The following is a 24,911-nucleotide window of genomic DNA, read 5'->3' on the forward strand; positions in this document are numbered from 1 at the left end:
ACATCACCATAGAGGCAGATAAAACAAAATCTGCCCCAATGCGCGCGCGCACACACACACACACACAAATACACACAGAGAGAGAGAGAGAGAGAGAGAGAGAGAGAGAGAGAGAGAGAGAGAGAGAGAGAGAGATTATTGCTATGCTTGCTCCGAACATCACCGGTTATTGCAGACCATGACCAAGTCTAACAGCTGTCCGATGCCTTTGATGCAAGGAGAGTCACTTGGATGATGCCAGGAAAAAAGTAAGGGTATCTTCTATCAACGAATTATTATAAACAGTAACCGGTCATGATAAACTGGAGGCACCAGATTTACAACCCAAGAGACGTTATAACCCTATAATGGTTGACCTTCAAATGAATAGTCATCACGTATATGATACAGAAATACTTGACATGCAGGATTTATCAATATACACTATCTATACAGAGTTTTAACAACACCAGGGGCACACGCTGAGCATCACCGCAATCTAATCTGTACCTGAAATACAGTGTGCATTTGATCATTTTGTATGCAATCTTTTCTAATAAGGTAGGCTGTTTTTTTAAGCTTCCAAAATACATATATCTTCAATGATTGCTTTTTGATCATCTGCAACTGAGAAGACCATAGTCCATCAACAAGCAAATCAAAACAATGAGCAGATAAGCACTTGAATGATTGAAACAGAAAAAACCTGAGGGAATGTTTGCATAACTTCAGCTTTGTGCGCACTCCAAAGGTGGGCGCATACCACGCTCAGCTGGCACTCTAAATCGCTGAAGAATCTCCAAAGGGCTGCTCAAGTAAAAGAATTGTCCATTATTATTGCATTCAAAAAGTTACCACAACAAACCAATTTCATCCTTCTCATTCAACACATTCTTTGGCTGATCATTTAGCTATGCCTTCCTCAGGTCAATAGGAAAAAAACAACTTCACAGGCTCAAGACTCACCCACATAATTGAAAGTTGTTGCAGCTACAACCAGAGTCCCTTTCAAGGTAAAGGTAAATCAAGCAAGGGCACATATTATAAACATACATAGTCCACATAATGCCATGGTGCCCTTTCTCCTATGAATGTAGGCAGATGCCAAGAACACTCAAGCTAAAAAGAACTAGAGTTAAACAAAGCTAGCTACAAACCACCAAATGTATAAAAAAGAAGCATCAAAAGCCTATTTCAACCCCAAAAGCCTCTTCCACAAGTTCAATCCAGCCGTTGCATAAAGAGACAATATGAGAAATAAACATAGATCACTCTTTACACAACTGCCACCATAAATACCAGGGGCAGCTACAGAAAAAAGTTTCCCCTCCCCTTCAGCGGAAACTTCTGAAAAAATCCTAGAGCTCCTAAAAATTATATGTTAAATCCCATAGGGAGAGTACAAGGAGCTGTGCTCACAGTAGCATGCCAAGCAAATGTGCGAATAATACCCCTCTACAGCATCAGACATTGACTAGCCCTACTGAGATCATCCAAAGAGTCTGGATAACCATCAAGTGTCCCAACTCAAGATGACCAGCTACAAGGAAAATGACGAAGTGCAAACAGAAAGAAATGGACACCAAGGATCAAAATCCATGCAAAAAAAGAGCAGGAAGGGGATAGTAAAGGGGAAATCCATCGTGATCAGCAGATCAAGAATACAGCACCCAAAATTCCAACAAAGGCCATGTCAGAGCTCGTGACCTTAGAAATTGACAATAAAGTTGGACAGAGCAGGCAAAAGTAACAAACTTTTACCATAAATGTTTTTATTCTAGTAAAAATGTTACGGAGGCCTATAGCTGGTAGGGCATGTGATGCCCAACCTCGAAGAAGAGGCAACAAATCAGAATTTCATACACAAGTACTTCATAAAAAGCTGAATACCCTATAGCTAGATATCAAAGCTACAAGCAATGCTTAGCTTGTCACAGTTGACCAAAAGATAGACTAGGATAGGTAATGAAAAAGAGTTGACCTGTGATAACAGCTAATACAAGTCCAAAAAACAGAGTTCCACTTCCAGCATCCGATATCCTGCCTCAGCCATTTGACTGCATGAAGAGCCATCAGATCCAGAAGATGGCTTTGAACAGCCAGAAAACCAGCCTGATCACCTCAGTGATGCTTGCATGCAGCCAATTCCTGATAGCAGATAGCACACTAATCTATGCTAATGATATGGAATTAGAGTTAACCCTTAAACACAAGCCAACACTTGGCTCAGAGGCTATGCCCCATGCGCATACAAACCTATCTTCTACCAAGAAAACAGGCAGCAAACACAGAGAACCCAATATCAACATGGATGTAGCAACATATTGATTCTCACCTTAAGAAGAATACCTTCTGCACTGTTTTCACATTTTACAGATTGCCTGGTGAGCCCAGGATGCCAAGCCTGGTGGCCGTATGGACCTGCTACTTGCACCAGTTAATATATATAGTTTTATCGGCTCCCAATTTCAGAGATATGCCTTTTTGCATTAAGAGGGCCTTCATGCTACTAGAGACCCTTTTCTCCACATGTGCATTCCATTTGTAACAGTCTTCCTGACTGTATTATAATATGCCACTTCTACTTCTTTTCAAAGGTCAAGTAGGCTGGTTTTGGAGTGTTATGATGATCAAGACCTTTCCTTCGGCAGTACTCTTTAGCATATTTGAAAATTGAAAAAAGACCAAGTGGTGAAAAATCAAAAGGAGATGAATGATTCTTTCAAAGCTCAGCAATCAAATATGCAGGAGGGGCAAGCGCAGATTCAAAGCATGCAGCAAGAAAGAAATGCATAGATGCCAAGAAGAAAAGGCAGCAATACAAAGGCTAACGTGGACACATTGATGGTTTGAGAAATGCGGAACTGTCAGGGTCTAAAGTGAAATGTGCATGTGAAAGGATGGCAGTGTTGGATGCATGGCTGCAATGGACAGGAGACATTTGTAGAAATAGTTTCATCTTCACTCTTAAGGCGGACAATCAAAAGCTTAACAAAGAGCTTACCTCACCAAGGAAAAACAGCAATGAGAGTTCTCTCCCCAAATTAAAAGTTCAAAAGAGAGCAAGTAATAAACAGAAACCCAAAGAAACTATCGAAGCAGAAAATGGAATAATAAGGGCGCACAGGTTTGACACTATTTCTGCTACCATCGATGAGGAAGGTCAACAGCCTTTAAAGCGGGAATATCTATTAGAAGAGCCAAGAAAGGTACGCCCAAGGAAACATCATATCTCAGGGGTCAGTGACCATCACATCGAAAAGGCTCAGCAAGTGGGGCAAGCAGACGGACAAAAAATCAGCCACTTCTACACCAACTCACGGCAGACAGGTGGCCCTTATGAATGATTCATAAGTCAAAGTCTTCCATGAAAAAGGACCTGACCAAATCGAGCACAAATGAATGGCTTGCCATAATCCTATAACTATCTTTTAAAATATAGTTGATATTTAAACATTTAATTTTTTATTTGCGTTGTGCTGAGAAAATGTACTAAAAGCATATTATCTCAGAATACGCTGTCTATTCTCTCATTCATGTTATCCTAAAAACCTTCACTGAGCTTACAAATGTCCTAGAAGAAACCATGATTTTGTATGAAACAAACTAACTAAAGCCAGGGGAATCGGGATCCAGAAATAGCATGTTTCTATCCCTCTCTGAGTTGATCCTCGGGATTAGGAAAAACCCTCATTTTCTCACTGCAAAAGAAGAAGAAGAAGAAATAGACTGTTTCTATAGAGAGAAAGGTCAATTAGCAATCCAAGACCTGTGTGTTCAAAAGCATCTGCAAGGCAACCTGGACCTGCAATGATACTCTACCATGAGAACCAAGGAAGTTCTTGAAAACATACATAGACAATGATACTACAAGAGGAGGAAGGTCTCACAAAGGACCTAGAGGGATTCTATCCTTTTCTTTCACACCAAAGGGCGATTAGTGGGATGCTAAAGCATGATAAACCCACCCTTTCATCAGGTTCAATACACGTGTGACATCCTCATGGCTGTTGCATGTTGCCGCTTGCATTATATATACCTTTGTAAGACTAGAATATATCCAATCGTACAAATTCAGATTTGTTGTTCTAAAGTCTTTGATTCTACAAAGAGTATAAAAGAGACAACGGAAAAGGGGGGGGGGAAGAAGCAGCAGCTAACAAAACATTTTTTTGAAAAACAAAAGGTAGACATACCTAGCAAGCAAAGCAATGCTTATGTCGTCATTAGTGCCCAAGCATAAGTACCTATACTGGGTTTCTAAAGACCCACATAATCACCTGGGCAAAAAAAATTTAGCTATTGGGGCTTCTGCACCCGTGTAAAATATTTTGATATAGTTGAATAGCTGATCACCACTCGGACAAAAATTCAAAGAATTTGCATGTCCGCTAAGGTGAGAGAAAAATATACTAGGATATATCCAATCGTACAAATTCAGACTTTTGTTGTACGAAAGTCCTAAAAACTACAAAGAAAATAAAAGAGAAAACAAAAGAGAAGGGGGTGAAAAAAAGAAGGAGCTAACAAAATTTTTTTTTAAAAACAAAAGGTAGATATTCCTAGCAAGCAAAGCAATGCTTATGACATCATCAGTGCCCAAGCATAAGCAGCTATACTAGGTTTCTAAAGACCCGTGGAGTCTTTCGGGCAAAATTTTTTAAGCTTTTGGGGCTTCTACACCCACGTACACCGATGGTACTCATGATCTCGTCTGTCCACCCGGATCCTGCCTGAACTCTGCCAGAAACTCTCTCGTAAAGTGCCATGACAGCCCAAATGATCTCTTGGTCATAACCCAAGTCCTGTAGGCGTCGTATGAGGCGGGCTTTCAGGACCGTGTCAAATGCCTTGCGAAAATCCACAAAGCAACAATAAACCCTCTGCTTCCGTGACCTCGCCTCCTCGATGATACATCTGAGCGTCAGAATGTGGTCCATGGTTCCATGATCACACCGGAATCCGGCTTGTCCTGCTGCTCTGAGTCCTCGACACTCTGCAAGTCTGCTAACCTCGGAGTCAAGTACTGATGCATAAATCTTGGACATGACATGTCCAATCATAATGGTCCTGTAGTTCTCCGGGCTCATGGGATCCCCTGCCTTGTGGATGGGTGAGATAGTGTTAATGGTCCAAGTTTGTGGGAATCCCAAATAAACCGCTTCATTAAAAAGCTTTGCTAAGATCGGGGCTAGGAGGTTAATCCCATATGCAATGAATTGAGTGCATAGTCCCTCATGATCCTTCGCTCGGCCTTAATGAAGTTTCATTACAGCATCCTTTACCCCTCCTCTAGTGAAGAGGGTGCAGGATGTGGGACGAGACATGTGTGAGAGGCTAGGGACTGGCTGATTTGGGATGTCATAAAGTGTGCATCCATAATCAAACCAGATCTGGGTGTTAGTGAGTGGCGGAGGGGACCGTCCTAGAAATCTCCGCCAGAAGTCCTTAGAGTTGTTACTAAACAAAATGTTCAGTAGCTCCTCCTCGTTTCGACGAACGAAGTCTAGTTTCTTCCTTCGTACCAGTCTACGGAATTCACGTAGCGTATTTGGTGCGCTCGGAAGACTGTTTTTGGTTTCGAATCTGAGTTGACGGCGTAAGGCCTTACACTCATCATCGTACCAACTATTACAGGGTACGGTTCCATGGGGTGGTGGGTGGGTGGGTGGAGCGGGTGGTGTGGGGAAAAGCGTGAATGGCAGCCTCGTGTAGTGAGCGGGTGACAAGGGCAGCACGATCCTTCAATATAAGCGAGAAGTATGTACAGACGGCCAGAGTAAGAAGGTGAGTGATCCCGATCAAAGCATATATTGTGGTAGGTGGAGTAAGCACTGAGTGGGGTGGAAGGTGTAGTGCGAAGGGAGGTGGAGATGCGAAAGAAAAGGTATGTATGATCAGCCCCTGGGGGGAGAGGTGCTACAGTGAAGTCAGTAATGCAAGATGTGAAGACAGGGGATCCCATGATGTAATCAACAACACTGGAGCCCCCCCCATGTGGAAAGCATGTGAAACCACCTGAAGCGGGCCATCTGTCAAGACCATTATAGATAATGAGATCATGTATTCTGCCTAGGTCTGATAGGACTTGCCCATAGGATGAGAATGGACCTCGCCTGTCAGCCGAAACCCGTAGCATACCTACCTCCTCAAGGTCAACATCTGCCAGTAGAGTGGAATCATCTCTGAAATCAAGAAGTGGTACCTGACGGGCCCTTGTCCTCGCGTTGAAGTCCCCCACTAGAAGGACTTATCTGCAGCTAGAAAAGTCAACGATGGACTGATAAAGGGCAGCAAATGGGGATGTCTCATCATCACCTCAAATATATCTGGCAAAGTGGGAGGTCTCCGGGGGGAAGTAGCAAACTGCGACAAACAGATCCTGGCTGTCCATGTGTCGTATCCGGATCCAAAGAAATCTGGAATGTGTATCTCTCTGCTCTACTGAAATGATCCCCCGAAGTGTGGATCTGAAAAGGACTGCAAGTCCACCTAAACCTCGAACTCCTCCTGTACCCCTCGTCTCATCTCATCTCTGTAGGCAGACTCCCAATGTATATCCTCATCCATAGAGATCGTTGGCTGATCTCGAAGGACTGACCTGCGTCGTAGAGCTGAAAGTCGTGCTTGAGTGTCATGAAATCGTATGATCAGGGGTTGCTCTCGGTTGGCATCTCTCCCCACCCGCCATGCCCTCTCTATCCTGTGCTCAGCCACACCCAGGGTAGCGGTCACAAAACAAACACAGCCTCAGTGCGTGGGATCCTGCGTACTCTGATGTTGAGAGCCTTAATGGCTCTCTGCTGCTGCTCCATGAGGGTAGCCAAAACGGTGACCCTTGCGGGTTCTCGTTTGGTCACGTCAACCCATTTGGAAGTCTCCTCAATAGCAGATTGCATGCTTGCAATCTGTGCCTCAACCACCGGGGTACTCCCTGGGGCAGTGTGTATGGCTGTGACCTCCTGTCGGAGCTGCATGATATCCTGTCTGAGTCCCTGAATAAGACCCGCCTGCTCCCGAATGGCCCTAGCTTGCTCCTGTATGATGCGGCTCTGCTCCTGGTTGAAGCAGACCTGCTCTCATGCGAAGCGAGCCAGCTCCATCTCACGCTCACGGAAACTATGTATCTCCGTGAGTAGGGTCTCACAGGCCTCCGATGTGTCAGTCCACCCATGTCCATGCTAAAACTGTGGTGACTGTGGCATGAAAGAGTGGGACTGAGTCCGAAAATTGGACGGTGGCTGAGTGAGGAACGGAGATGACAGTGGAATGGATGAGGCAGTCCCAACGGGGTGTGGGAGGGTGGGCTGATTGAGAGGGAGAGGCGAGAGTGAAGTGTAATGCGGCACAATGTATGACACCTCCGAAGTAGGGGTCATAAGCTGTGCGAGAGCTGTAAGAGGAGAAGAGGGAAAGGGAACAACAACCGGCGCCATGGGCATGAGTATGTCACTGATCGTAGATGTAGATGGAGCTAAGACTGGAACTAGAGCTGGGCATGAAGCGGGGACTGAAGTCGGAGTAGAGATAGAGATAGAGGTAGAGGGAGTTGAGGTTGGAGCTGAAAACGAAACTGACACTGTAGCGGGAGTTGAGGTTGAGGTTGAGGTAGAGATAGAGGCTGAAGAAGCTGAAGAAGCTGAGGCGGGTCCTACCTTTGCCTTGCTGTTTACCCCGAGTCCACTTCAGTTGTAACGTGTGTTCACATCCTCCAAATTCAGTTGTGTCGTTTGCTTTTTTGTTGTTGTTATTTTCGTCTTTCTTGGCTTTGTCCCCCATTCTCTTGGGGTGCGGGTGCAGATCTTAGTGTTAGTGTTCAGCCGGGAGCGGGAGCACCGGTTCCCCCCCATAATGGGAGGCACGTCCAGTGCGAGGTGGTGGAGAGGTAGGGCAGAAGCCTAAAGTGGAGAGGCAGCCAAGAGGTGGAGGAGGAGGAGAGGCTAAGATGGCGAGGATTTATTTTTTATTTTTTATTTTTTTTAAAGGTGGTTGTGGTTTCCTTTTTTTTTCCCCCCCAAAAAAGAGAAGATCACAAGTCTCAAGAAGGAGATACCAAAGATAGAATGAGATGAAACTGACATCAGTTGGATCTCTCAGAAGGGAACACAAGTACAAGTTGAGTTCACACAGAGGGCAGGTAGAGTCAAGATTCTCCGACAGACAAAAAAATTGAAAGGCATAGGGGTATGGATATCTGAGGAGCTTACCCCAAATCAGCTCAAACAAAGGAATGTTGAGCTTACTAAAGTGAAGGATGCATGCAAAGATGAAAAATGGGCAGTATATAGGGATGGACAAGCCTTGATCCGTGATTTCAAATTTAAACCCAAGACTCTCAATCTTAAACTGATGTTGCTCAAGCCATTTTTTTCTAAGATAAAATTAGTAGCTAGTTATGCATCTAAATAAGTTGGGGCTGAGTTGATATACTCCCCCAAACACTCTCAGTCTCTAACTGATGTTGATGTTTTTGGTGTGTGTTTTTTTGTCCCATAGACCCGTGAGGTCTCCTGTGGACGTCTCTCTCTCTCTCTCTCTCTCTCTCTCTCTCTCGGAGAGTTCGCAGAGTTCGGAGCTACACCCCTAGCGCTAGATGCAGCATTTCAGTCAGTTACATACTTGCATAGGATCAAGGCGCTCGGAGACTCAGCAGCAGGCAGAGCACGATTACCGTGGCTAGCACTGACATCCTCGCAGATGTTAGCGGAGAGAGGTCATACTTTTTGTTGGTACCACACACTCTCCACATGGCTCACCTCGCTGGGCTTGGATATGGATAGGCTGCCACCATTTCGATACAGCATAGATGCCCCTCGCCTCCCTCTCACTCGACATGAGCTCAGCCAGGTTATCAGGGCAGATTTGTTGCAGCTACACACGTTTCGCACTTGGGTTCATCCCACGGAGCTTCCTACGAAGATGGCCACATATCGTGACCATTTTCTCAGGATTTCAGAGGATGGCTTCATCATATCCCCACGATATATCGGCGTTCATATGTCGCACTCACTCAGGATTGCCTTGGGCCAGCTCAGGGTATCTTCCCACAGATTAGACGTTGCAAAATAGGCCACCGACCACACGATAGAACCAGTGCGCAAAATAGAGCAACATACCTATGGTTACCGTTCGGCCCACAGCCATCCGGGATCATCTGGGACTCCAAACGGGCCTCGCAACCCGAGAGTGGGGGTTACCCCAAGAAAAGCTCCATCTACCCTCAATGCGGTCAGTCATAGGATGCCTTCCCGCACTTGCATGTAGCCTACTTAGCGGTGTGCCAACTCTATCTAAAGCTGTCTAGCCATCAGGCCACACATGGCCCCCATCTGGTGTCCAAACCAGGACCTACCAGATAATCGAGCTACTCAAATGCCTTCTCCTCATATGAGGGGCTTATAAGTAGAGTTAGCTGGTTCCTGCGTAGTTACATGAAAGTGGAGCATTGATATCTAACACCCCCCCCTCAATGTCCACCCACAAGTGAACTTACTTTTTCAGCCCAGTTGATGAAGATGCCAAGTTGATGAAGATGCCTCTCCAGCAAGTCTCTTCCAAGAGTCTTCATGAAGATGTCCGCAACATTCTCTGTAGTCGGACAGTACACCAGGTCGATAGAGGCAGTTTCCTTCTCATAAGTGGCACACAGTTTCTTCCACAAATATTCCGTAGTCTGCTCATTTACTACTGTGAAATAAATTGACTCTACAAGATGAAGTCTAATAGTAGACTTTGCTAATGCATCCAACTCATTCCAATCATTCTCAGACATATCTACAGGCTTAGCTTCAAAACGTGCCAAGGGTTTAATCTGCTTCTTTTGAATAAGCACATCCCTTATTTTTTCTTTTCGCAAAGAAAAGTTTGTCCCATCAAACTTTTTAATGCTGAAAAACTCCTTTTCAGACATGGAAGAGGATGCCATGATGCAAATGAAACAAAATCTCAAATATTAGTACCTACAAGAGAGAATCACACCAAATACCAGGTGCACCCAAATGTGTATGCCACAATAGAGTGAAATGTCACCAAAACTCAAAGCTCAAAGCATCAAAAGATACAACTGACTCATGTGCATGTACTATGCATCCATATGAGCAAATCTGGCCCTAAAGAAAATTCCAACTGTATGGCAATCCAAAATGCCAATAAGTGCCAAATGGCTCAAGCATGAACACTGTCCATGGGCATATGCATCAATAATATCTCATCCAAGAGAGCATAACACTATCAGTGGATCACCTGCAATGTGTCAAAGCTATCCCTCAGCATAAAATAGCATCCATGTGCAAAGCGTCCATAAAAGGATGCGTCGTACAGCTACCGGACATAGACCCAGGCGAGAGACTAGGATATGCCCTTGTTGCACTATGGGGGAGGTGGACACTGAGGAGCACTTTGTTTGCAGATGCCCTTTATATTATGAGATCCGTGGCAGATTTCACTGTTTATTTGGGCACGGATTTGGACCTCTCTCTCGGATTATGGAGTATGAGGATCAGTATTGCTTAGCGTTGTTCATCAGGGAGATCACCAGATACAGAGAGAGATTCCTCAGAGAGCACCGTCGCATCCCTGCCAGAGACCTGGTTATTCATGAGGAGCAGGACGAGGCGCAGGACCATGAGCACAGAGATAGCCCATCTTGCCAGAGAGCACCGATGGTTCCACCCCGAGGATGTACATATGACATGATCCGGCAGCACCGCAGGATGATCTTACACAGAGGCCGTACCCGTCGCTTTATTTCTAGACGACGGAGGATGATGGCAGATTTTCGGAGGAGATTGCTCCATGGAGACTTGGCACCGCCAGCAGCCCATTTGACACTTGCCCAGATCTTCACACTCATGGCAGGAGGCATGGTCGATGGCCATGACTTCCATCATTTCTTTGGATCACAGACCCCTTAGGAAAGACGATGTTCCTCATATTTCATATTTTACATTTTGTATCTAGGCATTTTTGGTACTCTATTTCATTTCATTTTGTATCTAGGATTTTTGTAGCCATTTTTGGCATCTTAGCGGTATTACGATGAGGCCACCTAGTTGGCGCATCGTTGATGATGTATTTTCCTTTCGGATGATTTTGTGTCCCATAGGCCATGTATGGCCTTCCGTGGACCTTTAATAAAATTTCTTTCTTTCTTTCTTTCTCTCTCTCTCTCATTGGTAATAGAGCATCCTTCAGCTTCACCTCATCGCTTGGCGCTCAGCTCATCATCCGTTGTCGTCGTCATCGCTCAGCCCATCGTCACCCATCACCGTTGCCTCAACCGCCCTCCTACCTATCTACCTAGCTAGTAGGGCCACCGCCAGCAGCCAACAGCCACCAACAGCCGTCAGCCGCCAGCCCCAAGTCCCCCCTAGTCCCGTCGTCAATAACACCCCCCCCCCCCCCTAATTTTTTTCAAACAAACAACTAACCCTAACCCTAACCCTAACCCCAAGTTGGTGGGCTAGACCCCCAACCCAACCCGAGGGTTAGGTTCAGCTAGCGGATTCTACAGTTCTACAGACAGCCAATTATGGACTGGCCTACCTTCTCCTCCAAGTCCCCCTCAACTCCTTCAACCTCCATCATGACTCGATACTCTACAATTGTTGTAGCTATGATACCCTCTCCGTATGCACACAATTATCAACAAGAACGCTCAAAACGACCCATCCTTGGGCAACAGGATCAAATTTTTTATCCATAGCAAGCTCGACTTCACATTTTGGAGAAGTATACACATTCTGGAAGGGCCTTTTCCCCACACCACCCGCTCCGCTCACCACCCCCTGGAACCGTACCTTGTAATAGTTGGTACGATGATGAGTGTAAAAGGCCTTACGCCGTCAACTCAGATTCGAAACCAAAAACAATCTTCCGAGCGCACCAGATACGCTACGTGAATACCGTAGACTGATACGGAGGAAGAAACTAGACTTCGTTCGTCGAAACGAGGAGGAGCTACTGAACATTTTGTTTAGTAACAACTCTAAGGACTTCTGACGGAGATTTCTAGAAGGACGGTCCCCTCCGCCACTCACTGACACCCAGATCTGGTTTGATTATGCACACACACTTTATGACATCCGAAATCAGCCAGTCCCTAGCCTCTCACACATGCCTCGTCCCACAACCTGCACCCTCTTCACTAGAGGAGGGGTAAAGGATGCCGTAATGAAACTTCATAATGGCCGAGCAAAGGATCATGAGGGACTATGCACTGAGTTCATTGCATATGGGATTAGCCCCGATCTTAGCAAAGCTTTTTAATGAAGTGGTTTGTTTGGGATTTCCACACACTTGGACCATTAATGCATCAGTACTTAACTCCGAGGTTAGCAGACTTGTAGAGTGTCGAGGACTCAGAGCAGCAGGACAGGCCAGATTCCGACGTGATCATGGAACCATGGACCACATTCTGACGCTCAGATGTATCATCGAGGAGGCGAGGTCACGGAAACAGAGGGTTTATTGTTGCTTTGTGGATTTCTGCGAGGCATTTGACACAGTCCCGAGAGCCCGCCTCATACGGCGGCTACAGGACTTGGGTTATGACCAGGAGATCATTTGGGCTGTCATGGCACTTTACGAGAGAGTTTCTGGCAGAGTTCAGGTAGGATCCGGGTGGACAGACGAGATCATGAGTACCATCGGGGTCAAACAAGGGTATCCTTTGTCGCCTACCTTGTTTCGCCTCTACATTGACGAGCTTGAGCAGTGATGCACACACAAGGGGGTGTAGGTTGCTCTCTAGCTGTAAAGGGGGTGACCCAAACTCAACCTGAATGATCTGGTGAGGAACGGATGACTTACCACAAATCATCCGTGATAGCATGAGAACCTGTAGCTGCTCCACACGGGCCCACTCTGTATCCGACAAGTCTGGCCCCCAACAAGGGCTGCCGTACATCCCTGCTGGGCGAGCCAAGGAGTCAAAAAGCAACCCCTTGGTGCATGGATCTTGAAAGTGGGAGCGGAAGCACTGCCTCTCTAGCCTAGCCAATGAGGCATACCCTTAGTAGATCCTCACGGATAACCTGGTTGACCTCGTGTGATAAGAGGGGAGAGAATGGAGCATCCATGCTATACTGGAAGGGAGGTAGTCTATCCATGTGGAGCCCCAGTCGCTCAAACCATCTCCCTGTACGTGCATACCAGCACCTCTGATCTCCTCCTGCTGCAAGTGCCATAGAAGAGGATAGAGCTATCCATGGTAGCCTGCTACGCCCCGAGGTATAATCCCCATATTCCCTAACTCAGTATTCCTTTTGTGAGTCTCATGATTTGAAGGTCAACCTGGGTAAAACCAAGGTCATGATCTTCAATACATCTCGAGCCATCATGCGTCAGGAGCAATTCACATTTGCAGGGTCATCTGTTGAGATAGTTTCATCATACAGTTATCTTGGGGTTATCTTCTCCGGACCGAGCTTCACTATGAGACCCGCGATGCAGGCACGCTAACACACTTTTCGGACCTGGTTGGAACCGAGTGAAATCCCAATGAAGCTTAGCTTCTACACAGATCACTTCTTACATATCACAGCGGAGGGTTTCATTGACCCACCAGGATACACACAGATTCACCTACCCCACTCGGTGAGAATCTCTCTTAGGCAGTTCCGAGTCTCTTCACATAGACATCGCATCGAGAGCGACAGAGCAGAGCGACTACCCAGGGAGCGGCGCATATGCACACTATGTGACATACAGGAGGTTGAGACAGAGGAGCATTTCATCTTCAAGTGTCCTGTGTACTATGAGATCCGAGGACGTTTCCATTGCCTCTTCAGGGATAGTTATGGGATTTAAGCCCATTTCCTCTCCTACCCAGACCAGCGGTGTTTAGCACGTTTCATTCATGAGGCACTTAGACACCGCGAGAGGATACTCAGCACGGAGACAAGAGCAGACTTCTTCCTCACTTGATCCCTCTCAGAGCTATATCACAGAGTTCTTTCAGCTAGAACACATGGACCCCAATGAGACGAGGCCTCGACATGACCGTGACCCGGAGCCCGTGACCCGACAGCTCAGACAGAGGGTCGACACACAGATCACACTTGGAGACATCCCCTCCTTGTTTAGAGTCGGAGCCCAACCAACGGGGGTCACAGTAGCCCTGGTTAGACGCAGAGCTACGACCACTAGACATGCCAGGACCGCACCTCTGAGTGGCCGACAACACTCTATTGCCGACTTCATGCCTCCACTGCCTCATCCATCCTGATATCTTGCTGTTGCTGGGGATGATGATGATATTGATGATGATGCTGAGATTGATATATAGTCGACCATCGACATGGTCAATGACTATGTTGTACTTAGGACTTAGTACTGCCATTCTGCATTTTTTCATTTTTTGCATTTTGCATTTTGCATTGGTATGGACGCTCATTTAGTAGCTCCACTACCACAGCTCGTTGTATCTGGATTTTCACAGTCTCATAGACCCATTGGTCTTCCGAAGACTTTAATAAACTTTCTTTCTTTCTTTCTTTCTCTCTCTCTCTCTCTCATATCCCGGACTCCATGATCTGAGGAGTCATGAGTCTATATGAGTCTAATCGAGGGAAAGTTCGAGCCCGAGGAGGTATATTGGATTGGGTGGACAGTATTATAGGGGTGAAGCAGGGCTGCCCCCTCTCCCCGACGCTCTTTGGACTCTACATTGATGAGATCACATCTTTCTTAGACCGTCTGGGGGGGGAGGGTTTACCACTGGCTGATCTCATGATACAGATACTGTACTCATATCATCATCAGCAGAGGGCTTACAGAGACATCTGGATGCCTTGGAGGTGTTCTGTAGAGAGAGGGACTTGACAGTCAACCTTGGGAAAACCAAGGTTATGATCTTCAACACCTCACGGGCGGTGCTTCACCGACACAGTTTCACATACAGAGATGCCCCAGTGGACAATGTGCAGTCCTACACATATTTGGGTGCGGTTTTCTCAAGACCCCTCTTCATGATGACCCACGCCGCTAGAGCACGGCTCACATGGGGACGAGGCACATTGGCCGGTTTGGAGAGACAGTGTTTCCAAGCCCACTTCCAAGACCCTTCGACGAAGGGCTGGCTTTTTGACACCCTCGTCCGACCGACGGCCATGTATGCTGCACCCTTTTGGGGGTGTGACCTCCCGATAGCGGAATGGAGGACATTTGAGAGGCTGCAGGTTCTCATGGGCTCCAGGATGATTCGGAGTAAGCCCTTAGTCCCACATGAGATCATACAGGCAGAGTTCACGATGACACCCCTTTAGATTGATGCCATCTTCCAGACAGTGACATACATCCACAGAGTTTCGGCCCTACCTCACTGGAGACTACCGAGAGTGGCCTTACAGGCTTCCATACGCTTGGCAGAGAGTGGCGCAAACACTTGGTATGCACGCATAGGCACATGGCTGGCGAGGCATGGTATTCAGCTAGATAGGCTCCCTCCCTTTCAGTACAGTATGGATGCACCCCCCGAGCGACTCCTGTGCGACGAGATCAACTGTATCATATGGCTAGATCTCCTACACCTTCACACATCACGGATAGGGGGGAAGGACCAAGAGCTCCCCACTAAGATGCAGTTCTACCGTGACCACTTCCTGAGAGTATCGAAAGATGGGTTTATCATCAGGCCACTTTACCTTGAGGACTGAGGGGTCTCCCACGCACTCAGGATCGCCATTGGGCAGATGCGCTCCCACCAGCTCAGGATTGAGGCCGGACGTGCTGCATGCATACCCAGAGAGTAGAGGAAGACGCTACCACTACCTATATCAGGAGGGGACTGGATTTGGCCCACTTTGGTGTGCATAGGGCTCTACTTGATGGAGATGCTCCGACACAGGGAGACCTTACTGAGGCAGCTTCGAGCACGGCAGACACCAGATGGGTCACAAGTTGTAGGGGCAGACCCTACCCAGAGGCAAGTCACGGATTTTTATACATTTGAGTCAGCCCCAGGACACAGTGGGATTGAGGAGGAGGAGGAGATAGCTGATACGAGGACAGCATGGCTCAGCCACTGATGACCACACACGATGCGCATACCTGCCATACTGTGCAGCATTGAGATACGACCCATTGCTGCCCTCCTCAGAGGGGACCGCCAGAGGCATGGGATCACAGTAGATATAGCCCGTAAGGTCCTCAAATTGAGACGATCGCGTCCACTGCTGCCACGCAAGACTACTTGACAGATACAGATCCACGACATATTCACGGCCCATAGGAAGGACGCTCTTATACCAGGCGCCGGATCTTGATACCGGGCCCCAACTTGAGCTTTAGCTCAGTTGGAGAATTTGAGCTTGAGTTCTGAGTCCGAGCTAGGAGTTTTGTTTAGCTTAGTTTTCAGCAAAGGGCCCTAGCGCGCCCTTTTGCATCAGCCCTTGGTGGCATGTATGAGTTTCTTTTTTATGATGTTGTATCACTCTGTCCCATAGGCCCGCGAGGTCTTCCGTGGACGTTAATATATCTTTCTTTCTTTCTTTCTCTCTCTCTCTCTCTCTCTCTCTCTCTCTCGCAAGAAATGGTATGATGAAGAGACATAAAGGGCTGCCCCCGCAGTGAGCTGAAACATATTTCTGATATTAACCTCTACAGATAGAAGGAAAAGCAATACAATGCCCTCACGAGGAAGAAGAAAAGAAATTACATTTTAGAAAGGGAAAAATCTGATTTGCTTACATTCATCAAGAATCCCAGAAAGGGGTGGAAACAGGTTAAGGGCCAGAAGAAAAAGGTCATGAGCAATATCTCTAATGAGGAAATGCTGGAGTATGTCACCAAGCTCTATAATCATGCCAATGCCACAAAAATGGGAAATGAAACAATGTCATATGCTTCAACCAGCCGTTTCACTTTTGAGGATGTTGAAGCAGGGTTGAAAAAGATGGCAAATGGCAAGGCCTCTGACCACATGCACATGTGTGCTGAACTCTTCAAACGGACAGAAGATAGGGCACGACAATGGCTATCCCACATACTGACAAACGCTTTACATCATGGCTTCCCTCTAGATTGGCAAGAGAATTGGGTTCAGCCTCTATTCAAAGGAGGAGACAAAAATTCAGTCACCAATTACAGGACTATAATGGTCAGTTCCACACTAGCTAAACTTTTTAGCACAGTGCTTGAGGCAAAAATCAGCAATTGGGCTGAAGAGGCCAAGAAGAGGGCCATTGGCCAAGCAGGCTTCCGTAAAGAACATGAACTGCATATCACTTGGTCACATTAAGAGTACTCATGGATGAGAGCAGGCTCAAAGGAGAAACTCTTTTGTGTTGCTTTGTAGATTTCAAGAAGGCATTTGATACAGTCCCGAGAGGTGGCCTATGGAAAAGAATGCAAGACCTCGGAGTCCCTCTGGCACTAAGGGTAGGCATCTCTCGCATATACGAGAAGGTATCGTGCAGACTCAGGCAAGAACATGGACTGTCAACCGCCTTTCAAAGTAATATGGGGGTGAAACAAGGTTGCCCTCTTTCACCCACATTGTTTGGAATATGCATTGACAAGCTAGAAGAACTGATTAATGAATTTGCAGCAGAAGAAGGGATACAAGGGCCCAAGCTTGGGCTATGGACAATACTATTGCTCCTATATGCAGATGACGTGGTTCTTTTTGCTAATGACCCTGACTCCATGCATCAACTATTACAGGTACTACATGTCTTATCGCACGGAAAGTGGGCTGCAAGTTAACACTGCCAAAACCAAAATGATGGCAGTATGCACCACCTGACCTGAACACCCCCCGGTTATCAGCTTTGAGGGGCAGCCCATTGAATATGTCAATAGCTTTAAATATTTGGGAATTGACATACCAGCCGATCACAGATGGTGGCAATGTGCACAAAGAAGGCTGGATACAGGTTGGGGGAAGTACTACCAATTTGAAAACAGCTGTAGGCACACTGACACCCGGAACTGGAAGATTCGGAATATGTTGTTTGATGCATGTGGTTCAAACAGTGTTATATGGAGTAGAAGTATGGGGGGGCAGCATCTCTCTCTCCACATGGAATGAGATTGAAAAAATGCAGAAAGCTTTCCTACGAAGACATCTAGGAGTCAAGGCAACTACCCCTTATTCAGTCCTCTTATTGGAAACGGGTAGGCCGCCAATTGAATTCCATGCACTGATCGTACAACAAATGCCAAAAGAAAGATTGCCACATAGAGCATGGACTGCTAGTATAAAACTTCAGAAGAATCATAAAGCAAGATCATCTGCACATGATGGGGGACAGATATAAGGAAATGGTTCAGCAGATGGAAAGTGGAATCGTACCTGACTATGCCCCCTGAAAAGGTCAAGATGCAAGAATTCCAGTTGTCCCTACTATGCACTCTACAAACCCAATGGTTGACAGCAGAAAAGAGGACCAAGCTAGAATACTATCAAGATCAAATAAATCCTTTATGCTGGTCATCTTTCATGACACCAGATGCCCCTGCTCAGCCATACATCAGTACTCCCATACCTCTTCTCTATCGCAGGAATATTGCCAAATTCCGCACATGATCGCATACCTTGGCAGTAGAGACAGGAGCATGGCTAAATCTGCTGCGACATGTCAGAGTTTGCAGATTCTGTGATTCGCAGACAATAGAGACAGAGGCACATATAGCCCTACACTGCCCCCAATATGCACACATCAGAGACGATTATCAGCAGATACTGGCAGACACCACTTAGATCTCGTTAGTTCTCTCCACTGCCTCTCCGGCAGCGTTGGGATCTTTTGTCACTCGTCTTTTTTTGTACCGTCAAGAACTTGAAAATTCTTGACCCCTCCACAACGGAGGAGATTTTTGTACTGAGGATTAGGTCCCATGGGTCATTTTTGGCCCCCCGAGGACGATAATAAAATTCTACTTCCACTTCTCTCTCAGGTGAATTCAAACACACAACTCTCGACTACAAGATGGCCGAGCCAAAGATCACGAGCGGCTATGTACTAAGTATATTGCACATGGACCCTAGCACCAATCCCAGCAAAGCTATTCAATGAAGTGGTTTGCACCGATTTTACTTGCTTGGACCCTTAACACCATTATCACAATCCTTAAGGCAAAGTGATCCAAGGAGCCCCAAAAACTACAAGACCATCATGATCAAACGTGTTATGTCCAAGATTTGACATTTGAGGTTAGTCGGTTTACAGAGTGTGAGGGATTTAGAGCTATGGGGGCAAGTAGGTTTCCAAGCAGATCATGCTACACTAGATGACATTCTCACACTAGGAGCTGTAATTGAAGAGGCTCATGCATGGAAGCACGGAGTGTACTATTGCTTTGTGGATTTCCATAAAACCTTTGACACAATACGATGAGGCCGACTTTTCTGACTAGGGATGATGCAACCAACCATGCAGGCTTGTTTTAGCAGAGGGTATGCTGGACTAGCCAAACTTGGGCATCAGTGCTTTCACTTGCATTTCCACAACCCCAATACCAAGTCTCTTCTATTTGATTCGCTTGTGTGTCCAACTGGGACATACGGCAGTCCCCATGGAGTCGGGGACTTTTGGTACCACGACATTCGAACGAAGCAAATTGCCATGGGTAGCCCTAACTTCTTCTGTGACATTGGAGGCAGAGGGCGATCAACGAAGTGGTATGCTTGGGCACACATGGTTTACAAGCTTGGGACTACAGATGGATAGATTGCCACCATTTCAATATACCCTTGAGGCTCCATCCCCTCCGCTCACCTACTAGGAGGTGAACCAGGTCATAAAAGAGGATCTATTGCAGCTCCACACATACAAGACTTGGTTGGCACCTACTGAGCTTTTGGTGATATTGCCTTCTACCTAGAGAATTATCAAAGTCTAGAGCGCCCAATGCTAATACTATTCACCATTGACATCAAACATGTAGCCCTAAAGCTGCATAATGACCAAGCAAAAGACCATGACGAGCTTTGTATTGAATACATTGCATACGGATTAAGTACCATAGCCCCGACCTTGGCAAATCTTTTTAATGAAGTGATATGTACCGGTTTACCCCACACTTAGACCCTTAAGACCATCATCCCTATTCACAAGGCATCAAATATCATTAGACCGGAAAACTACAAGACCACATCATGATTGCATGTCATGTCGAATACCTATGCCTTGGTACTCGACAGGTAAGCGCGGCATACTCAAAGCCACTGGACAACAGGCTTTCGCACAAATCATGCGACTCTAGATCACATCCTCACACTCAGAGGTGCCATTGAGTTGGTTTATTGCTACTTTGTGGATTTCTACAATGCTTTTGAGACATTGCCACGAGCTTGTCTCCTATCTCATCAAGTGCTTACATGATCTAGGATACGGTCAAAAGATTATCTGGGGTGTTCTGACACTTTATGAGAGGGTCTCAGGCAGCATTCGGGTGGCTACAAGATAGATGGAGGACATCGGGAGTACAAATAAGATCAATTGAGTTGTCTGATCACACCAACTTTGTTTGGCCTCTACAACAATGAGCTTGAGACTTTCATCGAGACACTAGGAGATGCAAGCTCATCTCTAGCTGGCTCCTTGGTTCAGATTCTTCAATGTGGCCTTAAAGCCCTCTTTAGTTGAGGGTCTCTAGTGACATCTAGATGTACTTCAAACCTTTTGTGAGACACATGATACCAAATGAATCTTGGCTGAGTTCAGAGTTGCCCCACCTCAATCACATACTCCATCAAATCACTGATTTTGGGTCCATGACCATTTACTGATGCAGCTTACCATAGATGTCTATGGAATTAGTAGCCAAGGGTGATCAAAGATGATTGTAATGGTTCAACATGCAGATAGTTTGCAAGTGTTAGACTCCACATGGACAGTGTGCCAACTTTTCAGTATAGTCTCGAGGCCCCTCTATTCCATACACTTATCACAAGGCTAACTAGGTCATTGCGTATAGCTATACACATACGTGCCCTGATTAGCACCTAGCGAGCTTCCTATAAACCTCAGCTTTTACAAAGACCAATATCTGCCTAAAAAAGAGAGGGCTTCATCAACCTACCTGGCTATACACGGACCCACCGCCCCACTCCTTGAGGATCCCAATTTGGGTTTTTGTGTAGGGAGGGCCGCATTTGCACCTTATGCAACTGACTGGAGATTGAGTCAAAGAAGCACTATGTGTTGTTTACTATGAGATCCGAGACCGCCACCATTGTCCTTTAAAGCATAGAGTTGAACCCTGTCCAGTATCCTGGCCCATCCGAAACAAAGACAAATAGCAATTTTCCTTCACGAGGCAATACAACATAGAGACTAGCTACTCAAGATATAGAGAGGAGATCGTAGTCAGAGTCTAGAACAATTTTGCAAAAATCTTCATCAAAGGGTCTCACCAAGATGAAGGCAATTAATTCAAAAAGTGGGTTAGGACTTCCACTTCAAAGTGCTCTTCATACTGTAGGTTTGGTGTTTCGCAACTTTTGGATTACGTCTTTAAGATAAGAAGTGGTAAGGAGTGGGACAAGCGTGTTTGTGTAGTAGGTTGGCTAGGCGCATCATACAAAGGGTCAGAGTATGACTTTGAAATCTTAGGATCTTGGATGGGGCATCTCGAAGTCTTTTATCTACATTTCCTTGGACTTACTGTTATTAGGGATTCTCAAGAGGTCTTGCTCATAGTCTAGAAGGATCTATTGCTTCTTGCATCATACCAATCCTAGATACTATCTTATGCTCTATTATTTCTTTTGATTGTTGTATTTGACCTTGGAATGCTAGCTCGATACAAAATAGGAGCTAAACTGCGCCTCCTAGAGGTTGGCCAAAACTGCACCAATAATACAAATAAGGGGCCAAAATGCCTTGGTCTGTGTTGGCTGGTCTGCTAGCCGGCCAACCCAAATCAGGTCGGCTGACTTGACCCTTCAGTTGGGTGGTTGGCTGGCCAGACTGGCACCAACCAGACCTCCTGTTAACGGCCCAGACGTGGCCCTTCGACAGGCCCTAATCAGCCCTCTACACGGCCCTAACCAGTCCCTCTTTCCAGCCTCTAGCCATGTCTACATACCCTATAAACATGCCCCAGCATAGCCCCAAACTAACCCCATATTTTACAGGAAGAACCCTACAACTATCCTTGGCGGGCACACCCACAAATCGGCCCTCAATCCGTATAGTACAGACAGGAGATGCCCAGAACTCTAACAGGAACTGCCAAATCAAGATCCTCAAAGCATGTGGGAGATGGATCCGGGTATGGCTGGTGGGGTGAGGTAGGGTAGTGGGAAGAGAGGGGTGGGGGGGGGGGGGGCGCGTTGTTGTTGATAAAACCTTCCTCCAAGATCTGCAGGTAATCATCTTTGCAGAAACTGAGTTTTACCAAATGCTTGTGGGGTTCTAGCCAAGTGAACACACACTTTTTTTTTTTGGGGTCAAAGCTTTGAATGCTTTATATTACAAGGTAGCTATCCCAAAACTGAGAAGCTGAAAAAGTACATCATAGTCTATGTAGTAAGTTTGCAGACAATCAAAGAGCGATTGCTGCAAAGAACGACGAATAGTGAGGACAAATATACATCATAGTCTATGTAGTGAGTTTGCAGACAATCAATGAGCGATTGCTGCAAAGAACGACGAAAGAGTTAGAGACAATAAAAGCACACACACGAGTTAGAGACAAAATATACATCATAGTCTATGTAGTGAGTTTGTAGACAATCAATGAGCGATTGCTGCAAAGAACGACGAAAGAGTTAGAGACAATAAAAGCACACACACGAGTTAGAGACAATAAAAGCATGTTTCATTCTTTTGTTTTAAATCTCAGTTTACATCAAATTTTTAGGGCTGAGCTACAACTCTCTAATTGCCCCCAATCTGCTGACATCTCTTATAATATGACCAAATCCTCCAAAATGTAATGCTAGAAATGACCTCTTACATAGAAACCCTTTCTAGAATACGTGACAGTGCTTTATATTACAAGGTAGCTATCCCAAAACTGGGAAGCTGAAAAAGTACATCATTGTCTATGTAGTAAGTTTGCAGACAATCAAAGAGCGATTGCTGCAAAGAATGACGAATAGTGAGGACAAATATACATCATAGTCTATGTAGTGAGTTTGCAGACAATCAATGAGCGATTGCTGCAAAGAACGACGAAAGAGTTAGAGACAATAAAAGCACACACACGAGTTAGAGACAATAAAAGCATGTTTCATTCTTTTGTTTTCAATCTCAGTTTACATCAAATTTTTAGGGCTGAGCTACACCTCTCTAATTGCCCCCAATCTGCTGACATCTCTTATAATATGACCAAATCCTCCAAAATGTAATGCTAGAAATGATCTCTTATATAGAAACCCTTTCTAGAATACGTGACAGTGGATCTATCAGGCCAGGTGTTTGAAAACATCACTGAAAGTCGGATGCGCATGACCTAAAGATCAAAATGCAAATTACATAGCTCTACCTTGTTACATATCTCATGAATGAGAACAAAATAAAGTATGACATCATGTGACTGACTGTACATTGTGAAGCCAACCTGATGGCAAATAATTCTAGGTTATGTGCAACCCGAACAACAATGCTTTGCACCCTTCACCTCATGGACGCTCATAATAATAGTAAAAATTCTTTGAGAAACTAAGACACATGCCAACGTCTTTGGAGAGAAACACCCTTGAAAACTGCCTTGGAAAGCACAGTACTATGGGGAGGGGGTTTAGCACGGCTTTTCTGCAGAGTAAACCCTGAACCTATACTGAGGTAGATCTACACTCTTGACTAGATAACAATGCCAGGACCTGCAGATTACAATTTATATATTTCAATGTTGCCCATCCGACTACCAAAGGCTCCAAAATTCATGCAATTCTCAATACCATACTATTTAGAGGACAATGATATGCCCTCAGCGGAGTTGCAATTCTGAACATGCTCTCAAATCTCGTAGGGTGGCAGGGACTCAACATACCAAATATCAGATACCGAGAAGCTCCTTCAGGTTCCCCAGCACCAAAGTTTCAAAACCCAGCTAAGACGATAATGAGGTGCCCCAGCTCACTGCTCAGAATGGAAATCCATAGTTATTCGGCAAAATACATCCCTTCACAAACATCTAGAAGGCAACCTTGACAGTGAAAATGATTGTTCCCAGAAAATGAACACTATATTAAAACTTTAGTCATGCATGTACATGAGGTGTAAGAGCTATCAACAAAAAGAAACAAAGGTCCTGAAAAACAATAAAAGGGGACATGCAGAGAAGACACTGAAGTGTAGATTGAACAAATCAGTGTCATTAGAAGCATAAACCAGCCAGCACCATATTAAATGGTCTAGCATACTTCACACATGGACCTAGAAGAAAAGAATGCTACTGGTGAACCTCCCTATATTATGACAGAGAGGGAGCTCATGCTACTTCCATAAGGAGAGAGGTTTTACCACAGACAGACTTGAGATCAGGAAGCCAAGCATGCTATCCATGATTCACATTCCTATTAGTACTACCCATAAAAGACCTACAAGCACATAGGAACTCTACATACGTGGAATCAAACCTTACCAGACCCACCAGGTTGGTTAGCTATTCAATACAAGGCTTGACGAAAAAAAGCCATTGTGCAAAATGAGAATATACCAATTCATAGCAATCATTTTCCACATTTGTACACAAATTAAACCTCTACAGGAGAAGTTAGAAGGAAGTCACCTGGCCTTTTCATATCGTGAGCCAAGAAAGTGACATTAAGAAGCCATGGCCAAGCTTAACATTTACAGGAAATCATGATTCCCGGTGATACTGTTCAAAAGATCAATCAGTGGCTTTTTAAGACTCAAGAGAGCATATATTATAAGGAAGAGAATCTCTCTTACACCAAGTCTCCTTAACTATCCATAAAGCGATGTACAGTGTAGGTTAGAAAGCATGTCAAATAGAGACATTTCACAAACAAA

At 45.5% G+C, this 24,911-nt stretch overlaps 1 protein-coding gene across 2 annotated transcripts in view; it reads right to left on the bottom strand.

Moving 5' to 3' along the window:
• Window positions 1-685: 685 nt before the first annotated feature.
• The window catches only part of ASG2 (transducin family protein / WD-40 repeat family protein), a 139,494-nt gene continuing 115,268 nt past the window's right edge, over window positions 686-24,911 (bottom strand). Inside the window, exons 19-20 of one of the 2 annotated variants that reach the window (XM_087391640.1) lie at window positions 23,926-24,014; window positions 686-786 (exon numbers count right to left, since the gene is read on the bottom strand). In XM_087391640.1, the coding sequence (XP_087247766.1) occupies window positions 23,975-24,014 (40 nt within the window). In that variant the 3' untranslated portion in view covers window positions 686-786; window positions 23,926-23,974. The remainder of the gene's footprint in view (window positions 787-23,925; window positions 24,015-24,911) is intronic. The other variant, XM_087391639.1, reaches the window with a different exon arrangement.

The sequence above is a fragment of the Dipteris shenzhenensis genome, chromosome 20 (genome assembly GCF_047967505.1).
Source record: "Dipteris shenzhenensis isolate YYH24624 ecotype China chromosome 20, Dip_SZ_1.0, whole genome shotgun sequence".
Lineage (NCBI taxonomy): Eukaryota > Viridiplantae > Streptophyta > Polypodiopsida > Gleicheniales > Dipteridaceae > Dipteris > Dipteris shenzhenensis.